Source organism: Thamnophis sirtalis, unplaced genomic scaffold (genome assembly GCF_051295495.1).
Source record: "Thamnophis sirtalis isolate CommonGarterSnake01/CBP01778 unplaced genomic scaffold, rThaSir2_p1.2 scaffold_10, whole genome shotgun sequence".
NCBI classification, from domain to species: domain Eukaryota; kingdom Metazoa; phylum Chordata; class Lepidosauria; order Squamata; family Natricidae; genus Thamnophis; species Thamnophis sirtalis.
The window spans coordinates 58,708,189-58,728,581 of NW_028261390.1; the positions used below are offsets into that span (position 1 = coordinate 58,708,189).

The 20,393-nt window shown below is 39.2% G+C and overlaps 1 protein-coding gene across 1 annotated transcript; it reads left to right on the plus strand.

The window, feature by feature from the left end:
* Positions 1–1,507: 1,507 nt before the first annotated feature.
* Positions 1,508–15,461, plus strand: APELA (apelin receptor early endogenous ligand). Its single transcript, XM_014064488.2, has 3 exons — positions 1,508–1,849; positions 6,298–6,387; positions 14,259–15,461. The coding sequence occupies exons 1-2, from the start codon at positions 1,774–1,776 to the stop codon at positions 6,384–6,386; spliced, it is 165 nt and encodes a 54-aa protein (XP_013919963.1). The 5' UTR covers positions 1,508–1,773; the 3' UTR covers position 6,387; positions 14,259–15,461.
* Positions 15,462–20,393: the final 4,932 nt, after the last annotated feature.

Genomic DNA, 20,393 nt, shown 5'->3' on the forward strand with positions numbered 1-20,393 from the left:
AGCATCAAAAGGCAAGGCAAAACCAATGGATGGAAACTAACCAAGGTGAGAAGAAACCTAGAACTAAGGAGAATTTTCCTAACAGTGGTAACACTTAACCAGTGGAACAGCTTGCCTTCCAAAAATGTGGGTGCTCCATCACTGGAGGCTTTCAAAAAGAGAGTTGATAACCATTTGTCTGAAATGGTATATGGTTTGCTGCTCGAGCAAGCAGTTGGACTAGAAGGTCCCTTCTAACTTCTATGTTCTAGAAACTATATTGAATGTTCAAAGTAACCCTCTCTTGACTGCAGCACAAGGAAACTCTGGTCTCACTCATTCCAAGAAAAATAAAAAGCCTTACTTGATTTTTCCTATTTCTACTTTTAAAAAACCTTTGATTTTTGAGCAGAAGCATTTGACGCACCACATTCCATGTCCACAGTGACATTGGCTTGTCTTCTTCCAATTCCAACATCTGTCCTGATACACTTTTTCTTGTCTTACAGCCAACTCTGTTTCTCAGCCATTTATCTCTCTTGACCTCCATCATCTCACAACACACTAATGGCTCTCCGTTACTTCCTCATCAAATGGAATGCCACACCCAGAACACCATACAAGTTGCTTCTGAGATGCAGCTTTGTATCTTGAAGGATAAATATGGCTGGAAACACCTGACTCTCAGTTTTCTTCCCAGGTAAACATCTTTAACCTACAAAACAATCTGTAGGAATTCCAGTTAAAAGCCCTTGCTTGCTTGTCTGTCTGTCAAATTTATTTGCTGTCCATCACGGGGTTCAAGGTGACTCTGAGCAAGCTTACTTATCAAACCACCGTATTCACTACAATCATGAAAACACACAATTCAGCAGGTCAACTCCTGATGTTTGACAGTGTTATACAGTTCCAGATGGGATACTTTCAAGGCAGATACATCTCATGAGTATCTCCTGAATTTTTAAGAACTTTAGACTGGTTGACTCATTAATATAAAAGCCCTAATAAATGCATTTCATGTTTAAGCTGAATTAAAGTGCATTCTTTGTTCTTTCCATCGCTCAACGCAATACTCATTTTTAAATCTTGTCAGTCTCAGAAATAATACATTTAATAAAACTCAAGGGCTTTCAGCTCCTTAAAAAAAAAACACCTTGCTGTCACAAAAGGCACAGCTTCAGCACTTTGCAGCTAGTTGATCAGGATTGGGGGGTTGGGGTAGCGGAGGGGCCCACCATTCTTTTTGGGGGGATCTTAAGCCTTGCCTTTCAGAGCCAAACAAAAGACAGGACTTTCCATCACTTCCCTGCCTTGTTTGCATATGGGACAGAGATGGGCAAAATAGCAAAAGCGCAAACAGCTGCAAATGGGAGGAGGAAACCAGTAGCTGGAGAGTGAGGGGGGGGGGGGCATATATTTATTCTTCCTGGACTGACTCGGGAAGGAAGTTTGGATGGTTGCTGGAGGGGGGGGATCTCCAGTTCCACCCAGGTTTTCCTTCCTGTTGTTTGCTTAGGGAATCGAAGGGGGAGTGATAAAAGGAAGAGGCAGGGCAGGGGGGGACCTGGGGAGGAAGGCACTGACCACAACGTGCCCAACCAGTAGCCTTGCCTCCCGCGGTCATTAACCTTGCTGGGAAAGGCAGGGAAAGCTCCACGGCAAGGCTTGCCATTCAGAGAATGTGAGCCACGCCAGAAAGACCCACTGCAGACACGTTTCCGGCAAGCGGCTCCTTCGCGGCGAAGTGGGATTAAAAGAACGCGGGTCCCCCTTGCGTTGCGCCCATCCGCCGAGATGAGATTCCCGCAGCTCCTTTTGAGCTGGGTTTTGCTGCTGACGGGGTTGCTTCTGGTCCATGGACAGAGGCCAGGTAAGTCTTGCGCGGGGTGTGTGTGTGTGTTTCTTGCCTGGCTTTCCCCGGTCAACGGGAGAATAAGCTGAGACTGTAGTCAGTGCTCCTTCTGCGCTCCGGCACAGCGCCTACTGTCCGCTTCTGCTGGCTGGACGGTGGCAAATTTAGAAACCGTCCCGAGCACATCGGCCACCACCTCTGATACCTTCCGCGCGTACCTGCCTGGCGGGGTTTAAGTACCAGAGGTTAGATTTCCTTAGCCTGGTTAATTTTGTGTCTCTATCGAAATAAAGTCACACCAGAACTGGAAACGGTAGGGTTTACATCCTCTGCTCATCTTTAAGCTCGGCTGCTATCTTATTAAAATAGAGCTTTTAAGAAAATAGTTACGTTAATGGCAATCTACATAAGCGATTTTCTGCCCAGAACCCTTAAGGGGAACCTATATAAATTTTCATGTTTTTTTTTAAAGTGCATGCAAATCTATATCCGAAGTCCCTGATGTTTTGCGAGCTTTCTAACATTGATTAGAAATTACCTAGATAATATCTTCAGATAATCTCTCCCAGGACTGCTTAACCCTATTAGGCTGGCCAATATCACAGTGAGACCTGTCTTGATTTGAGCCTTTTATTTTATATTTGATTTTGCTTTTTTCAAATTCACGGACACTGTCTTGATTTCTATTGCTCTCATCTCATCCAAGCAATTAAAAAAAACAACAGAAAAGGTAACATGGTTCAGATATATGGATTGTCTGACAGAATAACAGCTCTCTAGCCCTGGGCTGACTTTCCAGCTTAAAAAAAAAAATCAACAGTCAATTGACTTTTCAGAAGGGAGTGTAACAATCCTACAGCACTGAGTCTAGGCAGGGTCTCATAAACTCTAAATAAAACAGTTTGAAGTTGCACCCTTGAGGCTGCAGGGAGACACGACTCCTTTAATGCCAGCTGGTGATAACTTACATTTCCAGTTCTCTTTGGTTGAAAGAGAAAACAGCAACAAGGCTGGAACTGGGAGTCGGGAAGGGATATTTAGCTATTATTCCCCCCCCCCCATTTCATGCAAACATTAAAAGCATTGCAGGTGAACCAAGTTCGTTTTATTTTTCTACAGAAAAAAAGCAGAGCCAGGTATGCATAATCTTCTTTTAAAATAGTTTTCCATAGATCTGATGAAGTGGTCTGTGCTCCACAAAATTATTAGGTAGCAGTAGGTGTAAATGATTATGGGATTTCACAAAACTTTTCCGTGTTTTTCAAAGGAGCATATGATCTATAAATCATTGGGTAGTCTGATTCAGCAAAGCAGTTCCCTTAATGGGTAAGAGGAGAGAAAAGAGCCCATTAGTCAGTCAGTCAGTCTGTCTGTCTGTCTCTCTCTCTCTCTCTCTCTCTGTGTGTGTGTGTGTGTGTGTGTGTGTGTGTACAGAGAGAGAGAAAATGTAGATACAATTACAGATAATAGACAAACATTCATCTGGCACCTATATCACTGCATCTGTAACTGTCCAGGGGTTTGAAGAATTATAACAGTGGCTCTGTTGCTGTCCTCAGAATGTGATCAAAAAACCAGTAAGATCGCAATAGAAGTAGCACTTAGACTTATATACTGCTTCACAGTGCTTTAGAGCCCTCTCTAAGCGGTTTACAGAATCAGCATATTGCCTCTAAAAATCTGGGTCCTCATTTTATCCACCTCGGAAGGCTGAGTCAACCTTGACTTGGTGAGATTTGAACTGCCAAATTGCAGGCAGCCGGCAGTCAGCAGAAATAGCCTGCAGTACTGCACTCTAACCACCGTGCCACCGTTGCTCAGGATGGCAGCCACAAAAGTGCAATAGTAGCTGTGCCTATTTTTTTAAGGGCATCATGGACCCTGCAGACACTCTGGATACAGGGAAAACCTACGAAGACCAGAACAGCAAATGTGGTGTGGATTCATATTCTACAGCAGGACTGTCAAACTCCCGACCCACAGGCTGAATGTGTCACATGCTGGATACACCCATGCCCAGTTTAGCAAAGAGGGAAAAAGTCCCAATACATCACGTGACGATCCTGGACACCCCTGTTCTACAGGATGTTGGATCAAATTGCCACACTATTTGTATAGCCTAGCTAGCATTTGAAGAATGATTGATTATGTTGTGATGGAATTATTCTTGGTTTAGTTTCAAGCCTAGAAAAAATATTTAAAAGTTCAAGCAATTGTTCACACATCTTTACATCACTGAAAGTATGGTATAGCAATAGCAATAGCAGTTAGACTTATATACCGCTTCATAGGGCTTTCAGCCCTCTCTAAGTGGTTTACAGAGTCAGCATATTGCCCCCAACAATCCGGGTCCTCATTTTACCCACCTCAGAAGGATGGAAGGCTGAGTCAACCTTGAGCTGGTGAGATTTGAACAGCCGAACTGCAGAACTGCAGTCAGCTGAAGTAGCCTGCAGTGCTGCACTCTAACCACTGCGCCACCTCAGCTCATATGTCCAATGGCTTTAGGAAAACAATTGCATTTGGATTTAAGCTTTTCTTTGAATAACATGGCACAGCAGGCAACAGCATCTAATTTGATGTTGGCCATCTAAAAATTGCTAACAAGTCAGATGTGGCTAGTCTGTTGGAAGGAAGACCACTAAGAGATCCCAGGAATAATTTATCAAAAGAAATGGCAAAACGTTTCCATATTAGTGCCAAAAAAAACCCATAATGGTGTAATCAAAAGGAATAAAGTTTTCCTAAGAGAAACTTACTTTGCTTAATTATTTATATAAAGATAAAGAAACATTTTAATTACACAATTATCTTGAGAGAGGAGAAGTTAGCCGTTTATGATCATCCAGGCAAAACTGGGCATATTTCTGCCTTCATACAAGATTTTTAGCACTTTGCAATGAATTTTGCTTTCCACTTTCAATGGTACACCAGCATTTCTTAATTATTCTTCATAAATGTTCAGATAAGCTTTGCAAAAAAAACCTCTCTGAGGCAGACCATTATTATGAGGGGGCTGAAGCAGAAAGAATGAACAACTGTCTGCTCATTGCTTTTCCAACTGTGAACAACTGTCTGCTCAATACTTTTCCAACTGCATTGAGATGAGAAGCTGTTCGTGCCTCAGGATATAATCCAACATTTCCCATTCTGGATCTTTCCAACATACATTAGATTTCATCCCCTGTCATCCACAAACAGAATACTGGCTGAGATTAATAGAGTTGCAGTCTAACACTCTGGGAAGGGATCAAACTGGAAAAGCTTGTAGTTTAGAAACTAAGCCAAAACAATTAGCAGGCTTAAGCCATTTATATTTTCAAAAAAATATTTGAATACACAGTGTTGTTTTTTTCATTCATGCAATAAAACCAAAGAACACAATCCAGCCACACATGACATCCTCTAAAGCTAATCCCATTGCATTATGCTGGCTGTTTACTCTTTAAAGTTTTTGTTACACATCATGTACAAATTATGTGGGAGCTGAACACCATGGGACATACTTTGGTGTTTCCAGGCATTAATTATATAATAAGCTGCTTTCTGGCTCATGTTTTTAAACAGCTGATGGATTTATATATTATACCAGTCTTAACCAATGGTTTATTAAATGTAAGTATTTATAAAACACACGCAACCCCATACTTTTGAAAGGGGAGTTTTGCTACAGATAGCCTATTATCTTTACAGGAAACTTGTCTTTGGACTTGGAACAAGCAGGCAGGCATATTTGTTTGTTTGTTTGCTTGCTTGTCAAACATGTACAAGATAATAAGTATAGATATGAACATAAATATGAACAAAGGAAGTAAATACAGATAAATGGGGACTGTAAAACGGTTCACCCACAAATGCGCGAACGACAAAATCGCGCCTGACTAAACCGCGGTGACAAAACCGCGAGTTCTAAAGCGCGCCGACGAATGAGCGCTGAAGCATGCCGACAACAGCGCGCCGACAGAAGCGCGCTGTAACCCTAACCCTAAACCTAACCCTAAACCTAACCCTAAACCTAAACCTAAACCTAACCCTTACCTTAACTTAAATCGCGCTTCTGTCAGCGGCTGTTGTTGGCACGCTGTTGGCGCGTTGATGACATCACGGTTTTAGCGCCGCGGTTTTGTCGGCACGGTTTTGTCGTTCACGCATTTGTCGGGTCACGCTGTAAAACAGGGACAGTAGACATGCTGATGCGCTTATGCACGCCCCCTTTATGGACCTCTTAAGAATGGGGTGAGGTCCACAGTAGACAGTTTAAGGTTGAAGCTGTGAGGGTTTGAGGCTGTAACAATGGAGTTGGGTAGAGCATTCCAGACATTGACCACTCTGTTGCTGAAGTAGTATTTTCTATGTTCCTTCTAAAACACTTCTGATAGCAAGCTGAAAGTCACACTTGCATCTATATTGTACTAATCCTAATATCATAATACTGATATCTCCATATTTTCTTTCCTGTCTTCCAGCAAACTTGGCCAACAGACGAAAACTACACAGACATCACTGTTCCCACAGGAGATGCATGCCCCTTCATTCCAGAGTGCCCTTCCCTTGAGGTATTTCCCAGGGATGGGGTTAAATTTAGACAAGGAACAATCAACACCGATTTGGTAATGAAACCAGGTGCCATAAGGGTGCAGCCATCAAAGTCTGCTCCTCTCATGTTGCAACTCGGAAGGGCTGGGTGGCCGGCTGGGTCCCCAGAATATTCTTCTTTGCAAATTACATTTCTTTTTTCCAAACTTTATGTTTACGAAGTTTGGGGGGAGATGAGATTTAATTGACCCCCAAACCACAAACAATTTCCTTTGGGCTGCTCCCATTGTGTTTTTATTTGCTCTGAAAATAGAGTAAGGAAGAGGGAGTACTGGGGGTAGGGTGGGGATGGGAATAAACTAAAGGGAGGAACAGAACAATAAAAGTACTTGTTTTATGTGAAGCCCTGGGCATGGTTCCAAATGATTGAGTAGCACTGGGCTCTCTGTCAATTATTTCACTCTCTGAAGCTGTACAGAGAAAGAGACTCATTCGAAACCCTGCTGTCTTGTTGAAGCTTTCTGCTCACCAAAGGCCAATATTTCCTCTTCCAATGAAATTGCAACTATCTCATCCCCCTGTTAATGCAGAAATACACATTTCTCACATATCGGTTATTTAAAGATTTTTTTAATAATAGCATTGGTTTACATGGATATTGGAAAAATGTCCAAATGTTTGATTCCTGTCGCTTAGAGCAGGATGCATATGTAAACCCGTACAGATGAAATGCTAGCTTGAGAGGAATATCATTGGAAAGGACAGAATCGTTTCGTGCTTTAACTTCAGGCCATACAAATATAGCAGCCAATATTTCCAGCTTCGTAGTACATACAATCTCTGCAGTTTTAAAGGTCAATCTTATTGAATAATGTTTCTAAACAGATACTAAATGAAAAATCACAAGCAGAAGTAGATTTCTTTTCCTAGTTGGTCAGTGAATTTCATTTGGAGTCCCCCAGTTTGGGAAACAAATTTTGGGATGAAAAGCTTTATTTAAAATCTTAAATCACTAATGGAGGAACCTGGAATGCACAGGTGCTAACAAGCCAAGTAGTTAAACCAATATCGTACTAGTTATTGAATGGCAATTTAACACATTTAGGTGTTATTTAGCAAATCATGCAAAACAATATTGATGGAGCTTCTTTTCATCCACTTCCTAGAGTTGTTTTTCCTAATTGTGTCTAAGTGCCTCAACACATGGACTATGTCAATGGAAATACTCTTACAGCAAATCCTTCATCTAATTAATTCCCTTATACTAGATTGTCAAAATCAAAGTGACATTCATTTTTTATTTAAAGACTGGGAATCTTTGCTCGGTAGATATTGCTAAACTACAACTCCCACTCACTATGCTGATTGTGAGGGATGCTGAAATTTGAAGTTCAGGAACATCTGGATCATTACAGATTTTAGTTCCAGAAAAGCTGAAATTTGCTGATGTTCACCTACTCAAAGTTTCAATTTTATGACAATGTCTGTAGGACTGAAACTATAGATCTGGATAGCGCTATGAATTTAGCTAAGTGGTACTTAAATTTAATATCTAATCTAAGTCCCCAGAACTTAGACACAGATTTAATTTAGGTGTCAACTCTTTGTGGCCCGTGACAGCTGTGCTCACGAGGCATTTTGTTCAGAGAGGTCACTGGCAAGCTGTTGCCATGAGGACCTGGGAGCACTTTAAATTTTAGATTGCATTCCAGCAATGTCTAAGGGCTAAACTCACGAACCCAGTTGGGGTCCTGCAGCTTAAATAATGGAAAGTGCAGAGGAGCAGGACTGCATTCTGTGACAGCATATAAATGCAAACAGTCCAGAAGGATAGAATTAAGACATACTAGAGCAAGGATCAAAAGAATGCTAAGTTCTTTTTCTCAAGGAAGCATCCCATTTACAGATGAATAAAACATGTGGTCAAACACTTTGCATCTGGAAACTTCTTTTGTTATATGTAGGCAACTACACAGCCTTTGATACTCTAGCTGTAATAAATAATTTTTTTAAAAAAAAAATTACAGGGGTTGTAATCCCTGTCACTTCTCCTAAAGGCTCTTTAGAACCAGTAAGACCCACCTCCGAGTAGTTTTAAGTGGTTTTAAGTTATCTTTAAAGGAATGTTTGCTTTTTCTAGGCAAATAAAAAACAAGCACTGAATTTAGCCAATGCTAAATTCACAGGGCTGGGAGAAAATGGCCTGGCAGAAACCTCTGGTATGGTACCTCCTGAGTACATATGTGATTTTACATGGTTTGTTTGTTCGTTTTTTCTTATCTATTTGCACGGCAGAATTAGTGAATCACTTTTCTGCCTTAGAGGGAAATGAGATTCTAGATCTTGGAGGTAAGAGTCCATAAATGGCAGCAAAATGATTCAGGGAATGTTAGCTCCTGGGTGTCATCTAGCAGTTGTATAGGTTATTTAAACCCAGATCTGGTAATGCAAGCTGCTTCTTGCATGATATGGGTTCAAGTAGCAAGTAATCTGGGGTATTGCAGAAGTTGCTGAACTACAGTTTCCAGCAGCTCCAGCCAGTGTTGTCCATGATGAAGAAAGCTGAGAACTGCTTCTTGCTCCTATGTGCCTAAAATCACTGTGAGATCACAAAACATGATATGCCATCAATGTTTCAGTAGCCCTACCCAAGCAAATCAGATAATTGATTTACCTCTTGTATACCCTATTAACTGATACAATATAAATGTTTGGATTAAGGCAGGAAATGGATATTTCTTCTGTTCCAAACCAAACCCCAGTGGGAGCTCTTTCCCCAAGAAAGTAAAACATGAATACCTTATTAAAAAATTAATTTATCATATGTAAAGGTTTGTTCATCATGTCCTAGAGTGGGAATAAGAAATATATTTCAAAGCTGCCTCTGCACTGTCCATTACTTTTTCCATGATCCAGTTTAGTTAGACCATTAGAGTTTAAATGGTAGGAGATCAAACAAAGCAATTAGGGTTTAGGCTTATCTTGGGGTTAAATTCAACTCGTGGCAGATTAGGAGACTGGTGGTGTCAGCAGAAGAATATCCAGCCAAAGAAATTACATCTGTTCACTCACCACATAAAATGTAGTCACGTTGTGGAATTTAGATGGAAGGAGAAGCCTTCGGCCATTCCTGCAAAAGTGATTCAGTCATCTCTTTCCTGCACATCCAGCACTTCCTGAAGTCTTTAATGTCCATTGAAATATAATGCATGTTACTGTTAAAGACCTGGGTGATAAAAATGCACTTAGGTGGATTCCCCCCCTCCTTCCTTACATACCCATTTATAGAATAGCTATTTGTAAAACTGAAAACTTGTAGCTGGTTCCATTTATGGAGCTGCTTGCTTGTAACAAGAGGCAGGGAGCAGAAGTACATGCTCTTAACTATCACTTTGTATGTGGTATATCAATTGAAGGGAGGATTTAATAGAGTCAATGTTTCTAATGTATTTCTAAATTCTCTCTGTTGTAAACCAGTGAAAGGCAGCCCGAGACACTACAGCTAGTTATGGTTTGATCCCCATTTTGGTGGGTCTAGGACAACTTGTCAACTCGCCACAGCCAACTTGCCGTGGCCAACTTGCTGCAGCCAACCTCTCCCACAGCCAACTCACTGTGGCCAATTCACCATGGGACAAGAGTAACACTAATATCAAATAAATGGTGGAATAGAATCATTAAAGAAAGAAGGCAAAGGAGGGACAAAATGAAATACGAATGACAAAAATTAAAGTCATTTCTTAATTATTTTAAACAATTGAATTGTTAAGCTGACCCATGGCAATTTGGCTATGATGAGTTGGCTGTGTCCAGTTGTCCCATTCCATGTTTTGGTAGCCCTTGAAATTAGAAGATATAAGTAAACCATATATAGCAGTGATGGCTAACTTTTTTTAGATCGAGTGCCAAAAGCAGGAGGAGCGCAGGGAGGTCGTGGACTGGTGTGCCACATCTATAATAATATGCGTGCAACCCCAGCATGCGTGCATGCCCACCTACCCCCGCACGCATGTGTGCGCAATCAAAGAGCTTCCCTGAACCCTCCGGAGGGCGAAAAACAGACCTATGGGGAACCCAAACATTCAGAAACAGTGACTTCCGATTTCTCCGTAGGGCCCTTTTTCGCCTTCTGGAGCCTTCAGGGAAGCATCCTGAAGACTCTGTAGGGCGAAAAACAGCCCTATGAGGAAACCAGAAGTCAGTTCCCGAACTTCCAGTTTGCCCATAGGGCCATTTTTTCACACTCCGGAAGCTTCAAGGAAGCCTCCAGAAGGCAAAAAACGGCCCTAAAAGAAGGCCAAAGTCAGCTGGCCAGCATACTGGAGCTGACAGGGCAACGCCTCGCCCTAACAAATGGCTCCACGTGCCACAGTTTCGCCATCAATAATATATAGCAAGGAGATGAGCTGTATTGGGAATCATTTGTAGAACCTAGAAAAGAGAATAAGGTTGGAAGGAGCTCTAGAAGTCTTCTAGTCCAACCCTATGCCCATGGCAGGAGATAGTATACCATTCCTGAAAAATAGCTCTCCAGTCTCGTCTTGAAACCAACACCCACACAAGTTCTAGAGGAAAGCTACTGATTAATTGTTCTCACTATCAGGAAATTTCTTAGTTCTAGGTGAGATATCTTTTTAATTAAATTATTTAAATTAGCAATAGCAACAGCACTTAGACGTATATACCGCTTCACAGTGCTTTACAGCCCTCTCTAAGCGGTTTACAGAGTCAGCATATTGCCCCCAACAATATGGGTCCCCATTTTACTGACCTCGGAAAGATGGAAGGCTGAGTCAACCTTGAACCTGGTGAGATTCGAACTGCCAAACCGATCAGCAGAAGTAGCCTGCAGTACTGCACTCTAACCACTGCACCATCGCAGATCTTATAAATTATTTTTTTAATCTGTATTGTAGACCAGTGGTGGGTTTCAAAAATTGTTCGAACCTACTCTGTGGGTGTGGCATCCTTTGTGGGAGTGGCTTGCCACCCATGTGACCAGATGGGAGTGGCTTGCCGCCCATGTGACCGGATATAAAGATGCTGACGACACTTGTCAGAACCACCTTAAATTACCTCACACACAGCACTGGCATGCATAAGAATATGATGTAAAGTTGTTTTTTAAAAGGCATCTTTGGTTTGCGTTAAAACAACTTCAACACACGCAATGTTCTGATTGCACCACAAACGCAGTAGTCATCCTTACCTTTCACAGAGGCACTGAGTTTTATAAATAGGAGCATGATAGTGTAGAATAATCATATCCAAGGACCAGTGGTGGGTTTCCAAAAATTTTGGAACCTCTTCTGTAGGTGTGGCTTGCTTTCCAGGTCCACTGGTGGAACCTCTTCTAACCAGTTCGGTAGATTTGACAAACCGGTTCTACCGAATAGGTGCGAACTGGTAGGAACCCACCTCTGTTGTAGACATACAGTACAACATTCACAAAATCTGTTTATATGGTTTAAAACTGACCATTAGGGTATTACTGTTGTTTCCTAAGGCTATTACAGTAAACTTTCCCAGTTCCCAGACTACAGCAATCCTGATGTGTTAAGACAGCAACGCTCACACTGGCTGGGCTGTAGCTGAGTATAACTGGAAGGAAGGGTAAGACTATACACAAAAGTAACATACATTTAAAGTTGGTTGTTAAGAGAATTAATATATATTTATTGTATCCCATTTCCAATGACAGTTCATGTAGTTCTGGGCTATATTTCTTATTAAGTACTTAGAAATAAAAGAAATGCAATGGGAGTTTTGGGGGAAGAAAGATGTTACACGTCTACATAAAAGTTATTGAGACTGAATCTAATTTAGACTAGTTTAATAACAAGGAACATCTTTTAGTGTACTTTGATCATTCTCTGTCTAAGGAAAATATTTAAAATTTAATGAGAAAAGAAATCCAGTTGAGCTGTAATGTATTCATTTATTGCACTGGCCTCATTTTAAGAATTTAGATGTTTCCCTGGTAGACATTTTTACTACAGCAGATTTATCATGTCTTAAAAATCCTGATTGGCAGTCTAATACAAATAGATTCCCCTCTGCTCCTTAACAAGGAACTGAAATCCAATAAATTATATTTTTACCAAACCACTGTATACCTGCCATCCTATATTTTCTCTATATGTTTTACATATAATGTAAAATGCTTATTGGGCAGGAAGATCAACACAGTTCCATTGATTCCACCAGACCATCCCTTTACAATGTTTTTTTTTAAAAAAAAATGAAGTTCATAATATTAGCATTATATAATACCAGATTTTTATATTTTGCATAGGATCAAGAATCTCCTAGGATGGAAGTTGTCAATAAATTTGTTTTAAAATGCATAAAGTAAACAGTGGTATAATACAGAAAGGTTATGCTACAATGCATATGAAACAAGATTCAGCAGACAAAGAAAAAGACATCCACCATTTATGTTTTCCATCGTCTGACTGCAATGGCAGAAACAAGGATAGGGAGAGCATATATGCATGTAAAAATGCTATTTTTGTTTCATATTTGGGTTTTAAAGTGGGTTCTGAATTTCAGGTGGCTAAATTTATTCTAAGCGCCATACACCAGAGCACCAAAATGTGCTCCAATCATCTTCTCCGTTTTGCCCAGTTCTTTTGTTAAATGATGGAATTCCCACTGGAGAATAAAGTTGTATGTCATTGGGTAGAGAACAATTTAGCTGACCATGTATAAAGAATATATTTCTTGTAAGGATAAATCTGTGGTATGAGTTTTATAGTCAGGAAATTAAGTCAGAGCAGAAGTGGTAAGATGTTAGAATCACACAGGGCTCCAAATGCATCTTTTCTTCCCAACAAACAAGCAAAGTCTTCTGGACATACTGCAGTTTACATATTTATTTAGTATTACCCTTCCAAGGCTCTCACTTCAGCACAGCTAGACTTGTAGGCTCCTCTTGAGCATCCACAAAAAGAAAATACTGTTTGACTAAAGTACCAATTTAACTACTGGCTAAACACACTGAGGCAAATGTATCCTGTTTGCTCAGTTTTAATCACTTGGTCCAAGGAAACAGGTGGATCACAGCTCCACCCACAGGAATCAGCTTTCCAGATGACAGTACAATTGAGTGACCACTTTTATCTCTTAGCTATTTTTTTTACACAGCAATAAGATACAAAATGCAAGATTGTGCAAAACACATCTTAAAACAATGAAAACACCTGGAGTAGCATCTAATCTCCCATCTATATATTTTCCCTAACATTTCCAAACAAGCAGATTTGGTAGAATATCCCAAAAGCTACTTTTTCAAAAGTCAACTTGGCTTTCTTTAATTTCTCATTCAAGAAGCTTCTTCAGTTCTGAACTGAAGAAGCTTCTTGGATGAGAAACAGAAAATGAAAAAAAAGTTCTGTCGTCTTTTGAAAAAGCACCTAACCACGACTTGGGTGGCTGTGAATCTCCATAGATGATTTAGTAGGGTACTTAGTGATGAATCTGATCTACAATCGAACTTTTTCCCCATTACCAGAGTTAAATCAATCTATTAAGATTTTGCAATAAATCCCAAATTCTTCCCTGAATTTCATGTAACTTTGTCAGCTGATGTGTAAAATTTGCTCATGGTGTTTTCTTATTCTGCTATGGTCTAAGTAACTCTACAATCCCATATTTTATATTGATTCATCTTTACTATATTACTAGGTTTCTTTTTTCAAAAGGAGGGAAAAATTATCCGCTACAAATCTATAAACAAATGTTGTGTTCCTGAAGTATGCCTTTCTCGATGATTTATTATCATGACCTGACTACATTGGCAGTTGCATAAATTTAATGTTAATAATATTTTTATGGACCATCAGTGTGACAATTTTAACTCCAGTCTGGTTCTCTTTTCTCTATAAAATAGTTTCTTCAAAATGCCGAGAAAAAGAAATAGGCACAGAAATCCAGATGACATTTTGATAACGGCACAGTTATAATCTACAGAGATCTCCCATAAGCCATCATCAGGAAACAGAGAAATCATAAGAGAAAACTGTTGGAGCAGGTTTTCCTGGAATTTGGGGATTCTTTAAGAAGGAAGAAACAATTATCAACCAAAAGATCTTATCTAGAAGCACTGGAGAATCATTGTTGCAGTATACTCACAACTTTTCTTGGCATGTCAACATAGCAATCTAGTAGCCAGAAAGCAAACACTGCAATGTTAGACGAATTATGTCCTCAAAAAAGCTTTTGCTGTATTAAGTGTCTCTTACTCATGTATCTTTTAACACTCTTATTAAAAAATATGCAAGAATGAAATTAGTATTTGATAAAACAGTAGGCCTGCTTAAAGTCACATTTAGTTTCACTGTTGCTTGAAGACCATGTTACTTTCTTTTACTCCTTTTGCGTCCAAAAATTTCTCAGAACATCACTTCTTAGTGTCTTGGCCTACTATTCCAGAATTTTCAACCGCAGCATGTCAACAAAGGCCAGGTTAGATAATCTGGCTATTTTTGAAAGAGGAAATCCTCAAATATTAACTAAAATTAACAGAAAAGGCTTACAAGCATGTTTGAGCCTTTAAAAAAATCACTTACATCAGTGGAAATGCACTGCGTGATAAGGCTTTGTATGATCAAGTACTTATCAATATTGTAATGTATATCTTGCCATAAAGTAGTCCTTGATACCTTTGTAGCAATTTAACACTACAATCAATTTAGATTATATATTGTGATTCAATAATTTCTTAAAGCATGTTTGTAACTGTATATGTTGTACAAAATGTATTTCAAATAGTACTGTCACATTAAATATTCATGTATCTTTTCACATTTTTGTATGCTGTATATTGAAATCATCCACTTTCACAGAGATGTGAAATCTTTGCTTCTTTTCTTTTTAATTTTCATAAGGTATCAATATAAACAGTAATGATAAATGTACCTAAGTAAAATATACATTAAACCATTTTTAAAAAAATGTTAAGCCAAAACTATTATCAGAATTTAATCAGATAATGGCACATTAAAGAAATTGTAGATTTCCAGTTCTAGCAGAATAAGAATTATACATCTTTCTTTGGAGAGAAATACTGAAATTAAAGATCAATATTTTTAAATATCAGTGTTTTATGTTGTGTTCCGATTACAACAATTTAATAATTATTAAAGCTTCAAATAAGTCAAAGGGATACATTTTCAAGTGTGCAAATAATTAAACATCAATCAAAGGCATTCAAAACATATAGGTTCCTTCCAAAGCAAATAGGAATGGGAGTGAGGAAACAAAATAGTTTGAAGTTCTTTAGGGAAAAATAGGTATCAAATACTTTAAGTGATATGTGAAATGACTTAGCCTTCATGTTGCTTCCAAACCTTTATTGCAACTAAGATAGTTGCCACTAATGATTTGCTTCTTCCTACTAAACCATTGTTCCAGGTAAGAAATATTTATATGTAGTTTTTATTATCTTGTATTACTTTGTCTGATATTTGGCATTGGGTTCTTAGATTCTCCTTTGCCCAGATAGATTCTGCTGAGAAATTGAGAAACTAAGGAGAGTTGCTGACAATCCCTCTATTTTGTGATGCCATGGGAATGGGCTTAAGAGTGAGTTGTCTCTATAGAGGCTCCCCTCTTTTGGAATAGCCCCCCTCCCCAATTGAGGATGCTTCCCATTCTTCTCATGGACTTTTCGGAAGTCTTGTAAAAATCTGGCTTTTCCAATTGATTCTGTGTTAAAGCATGAGTAATTTTTGGACCCTTTCTATTAAATACAATTAATCGTTATGAATGGCATAGAATCACTGCATTCTATATTTGAACTGTGTACATGGCTTAATGTCTGCTCCCAGACTGAGGCAGTAAATATATTGCAGGGAAGGAGGAGGGGGCTTGGGGGACACAGAGAAAGGAAAACCTGAATTCCCCTGAGCAAAAGATGGAGTGGACTCATTGAAAAAACATCTTCAGGTTCAGCAAAGACTTTAAACATATTTAATGTTCAAGACACCCCCACTTTTTTTTTTAAAGTATAGCACATCCAGCCTGATTCCAATCTAGTTCAGTGACCTCTGTAAATCAACTAATGTACAAGTGCTTGGGGAAAAAAAACTAGGGTCAAAGGGACTGTGTACATTGTAGTTTAGTGCCAACCGCAGTCCAAACAGCCAGATGTGGGAAGGAAAACTTTACATATTGGAAAAAGCAATTGATATTTGCTCCCATTTGCATACCGATTAAGGATTTCCCATTGTATAATATTTACACACTGGGACAGCAGAACAATTTGTAGCCCAGTTCTGTCTCCAAACACATTGTTATGCATCAGAGACACTTTAACCAGTCAACATAAAAGGACAGTCACTGTGGGAAACAGTTATCTCAGGATTAGGTTGTTGATAGTATTATCCAGCCAGACTGCTTTTGCCTTTAATTACCTAACGCGGTGAAAAGAAGGGTTGACTCTGATGTTTCTTTTCATGTACATTTCATTCATATTATTTCCAGCATTAAATGTTTATGGGAAGTTGATTCAGTTAACATAAATTAGAAAATTCATAGGGGGGTGGGGAAGAGGAATTAAAAGCAGTCCAGAAACACTGTGGAAAAATATATATATCAAACCTTATACTTTCAGCACTACTTACCTCTTTTAAAAGGAGCTATAAATAGCCTTGCTATAGGATACGTACTGAAAATATTCTTTTTCCTTTACTTACATTTCATGGTACAAATATGCAAGATCGTAAGATCTCTTTATCTGGTATTTCCAAGAAAAAAAAGATGGCGGCAGGAGGCCGTCGCAGCTGGAAACTGAGCTCGAGAGCCCATTTTCGCTGGCAGAGCACTTGGGCCACCATAGATGCTGGCGACACAAGTGACGTCAAGCTGGCCATGCCCACTCTTGCCACACCCACCCTGGGCCCCGAGGTCAAACACAACCCTGATGCAGCTCTCAATGAAATAAGAGTTTGACCCCTGTGTCATAGGGTAATGGAAAATGTCCATTTATGCAGCGTCAGATGGAGGCTTTGCAACATATTTGATTTTTGAGATAATTCCTGCTATAAGCCTTTCCACTGATGCACAAAACTCATGTGTCCAGTACCTCTTTATCAATACATGCTTTGGTGAGAGTCATGACAAGTAACAGCATGTAACAGAACTTCACTGATTCCCTAAAATATTAGGTAGGAAATCATCCCAAGAGCCTGAGTCTTAAGACGAGATTGGGAAACTAGGAAAAAATAGCAAACTGTGGCCACCTTGTTGGCATCGGTGAATCAATGTGGTTAGGAGGAATGAAGCTTGTCCTAACCTTAGAAAGAGAGCAGTAGGAGACAAGATGGTTGAATACTATCACTGGTATCATGAGCTTGAGTTTAGAACTTTAAAAAAAGTCATTGACAGTCCTGGGGAATTGTAACCCAATAGATCAGGGGTCTCCAATCTTGGCAACTTTAAGACTTGTGGAATTCTGGGAGTTGAAGTCCAAAAGTCTTAAAGTTGCCAAGGTTGGAGACCCCTGTAATAGATCATGAATAATTAGAAACAACTGAATTACTGACAATCAACAACATGGTAAACAGTGGAAGAAATTATTTCCAATTCAAATAATTTATTCCTTTTTAAAAGATAAAATTGAAATTCTTTTTTTATATATTGGTAGCTTCATAACATAAGCCATTGATCTTCCCAAATGCCAGAGTAGTGATGGCTCCCTGGACCCCTACATATAGTCTGTTCCAAGTTATGTGATCCCTGCCCTCTCCCTTCCCCCTCCCATGCACTCCTCTTTCCCGTCCTGTCTATGATCCTGGCACTCCATAGGCCCACTGTGTGAGGGAGCATGGTCAATCAAAGGCCTCTGACCTGGCCTAATCAGGCTCCCTTCATAGGCCTACTGTGTGAGGGAGGGCTAGACCTGAGTAGGGGTGAAGGATGATCCTGGGAACACAAGCCAAAGCTGTTTCCTGCGAGAGCAAGCCACCACAGTGAGGTAGGGGTGGACAATCTGCTTAGGCCATGTCACGCTCAATCAAAGGCCTCTGTACTGGCCTAATCAGGCTCCCTTCTCCCTCCCATGACATCACGAACAATTGCCACTCTAGTATGCCACACTTGCTCTCCTTAAAGGCCGAGGCTTTCCAGAGTTATGCTGGAACAAAAACACTCCGACACCCAGGGGTGTCTTACCCCCACAGTGTTTGTCTCCGGAGGGTAAGTCATCTGCGTACCAAGTTTGGTCAAAATTGTTTGAGATATTCCAGAGTTATGCTGGAACATACATACATACATCATAGATGATAGATAGATAGATAGATAGATAGATAGATAGATAGATAGATAGATAGATAGATAGATAGATAGATAGATAGATAGAGAGAGATAGATTAGATAGATAGATAGATAGATAGATAGATAGATAGATAGATAGATAGATAGATAGATGATAGATAGATAGGTAGGTAGGTAGGTAGGTAGGTAGGTAGGTAGATAGATAGATAGATAGATAGATAGATAGATAGATAGATAGATAGATAGATAGATAGATAGATAGATAGATAGATAGATTTTTGCCAGCTTATCCCCACTCTGGTTCAGTTATTGGAGTATTATTCTGTGAACAGATCAGCAGATATAAAGGAAGCAAATACAAAGGAAGCATTCAATTTTAAGAAAGAGACTTTTTATATGGCTTGAGCCTTTTAATTTTATTAGAGCAGCATTCCTCTCACTGGGAATTTGGTAATTCTGGGAGATTATAGTTCAATGTATGTCTGGGGACTCAGTCTAAAGCAGCCAGTCTTTTAAATGAATCTAAAGGTATTTTGTAATGCACTTAAGACCCTTATCCAAAAGTGGAATTTACTAGGTGCCCTGAGCCAGTAAAGATATGAACTCTTTGATAAAATATGAACTTGAGATGGAGTAGAGGCAATTTGAAGTGTAACAGAGGGTGCACTTGAAACAGGGAGTGTATTAAAAGCATTGATCTGTGACTCAGCTCATAGATATTGCACAAATTAGCAAATCTAAGTTTGCTTAGATAATAAGTTACAAAGGAAATTAAATGGGAAAACATATCTTGACCAAAGGATGGATATTGTGAAAATAAAATAAAATAATCATAGCTGAACTGGAAGGATGGAAGCTTTATGATTGGTAAAAAAAAAGAAACAAAACAGAGGTTACAATCTTTGGCATTTACCAGATGGTCCACAACTTCAAGCAACATTAGCATTTTGGGGTGAAAACAACAACAGATGAAAATCACTGTTGTGCAGCTGGAATGCCACCAGTAGCTTTTGAAACTTGGTGACTTTTTAAGGGGAATGGCTGGGGAATTCTAGATGTTGAAGTCTGCACAACTAAAAGTTGCCAAGTTAAAAAAAAAGCACCACTGTTCTAAATGTTCAAACCCAGTAAGAGCTGCAACTGAAAGAGCCATAACAAAAATAATAACAAGCGTTTCCTTGCAATTTAACTAATTATTGGCTTAAATTAATGCACAAGTATTTATATAGATATCTAATATTCTAGACTAGAATTGTTTTTAAATTCCTGTTGACATTAATAGAATCATAGAATATCAGAGTTTATAAATAGTGCAATAATAGCGGTAGAAATTAGGAGCTGGTGTAAGCAAATTAACTCAGACAATGCACTATACAAAGCACTTATGTATGTTAAATGAAAATGCATAAATAAACTGTTAAAAAAAAGAATATCAGAATTGGAAGGGACCTTAGAGGTAGCACTTTCCTGCTACCAATCACATTTGATAACATAGGTAGGCAACTTGATCTGCTAGACATAATTTTTTTCACAGGCATATTAATATAGTTACAGTTTGCAATAGATTAGGATTTATTGCATTTATTCATTTATCACATTTAATACAAAAGGTAGAACAAATTACATACAAACTATGATGAAATCTAAGTAACCTTTAAAAGGAAAGCTCGTCTTATATATAAAATCTTACCTGTGCTTAATCCACAGCCTAAAAGGCATGAAGGAATTAGTGTTAGAAGCAATCAGTTGC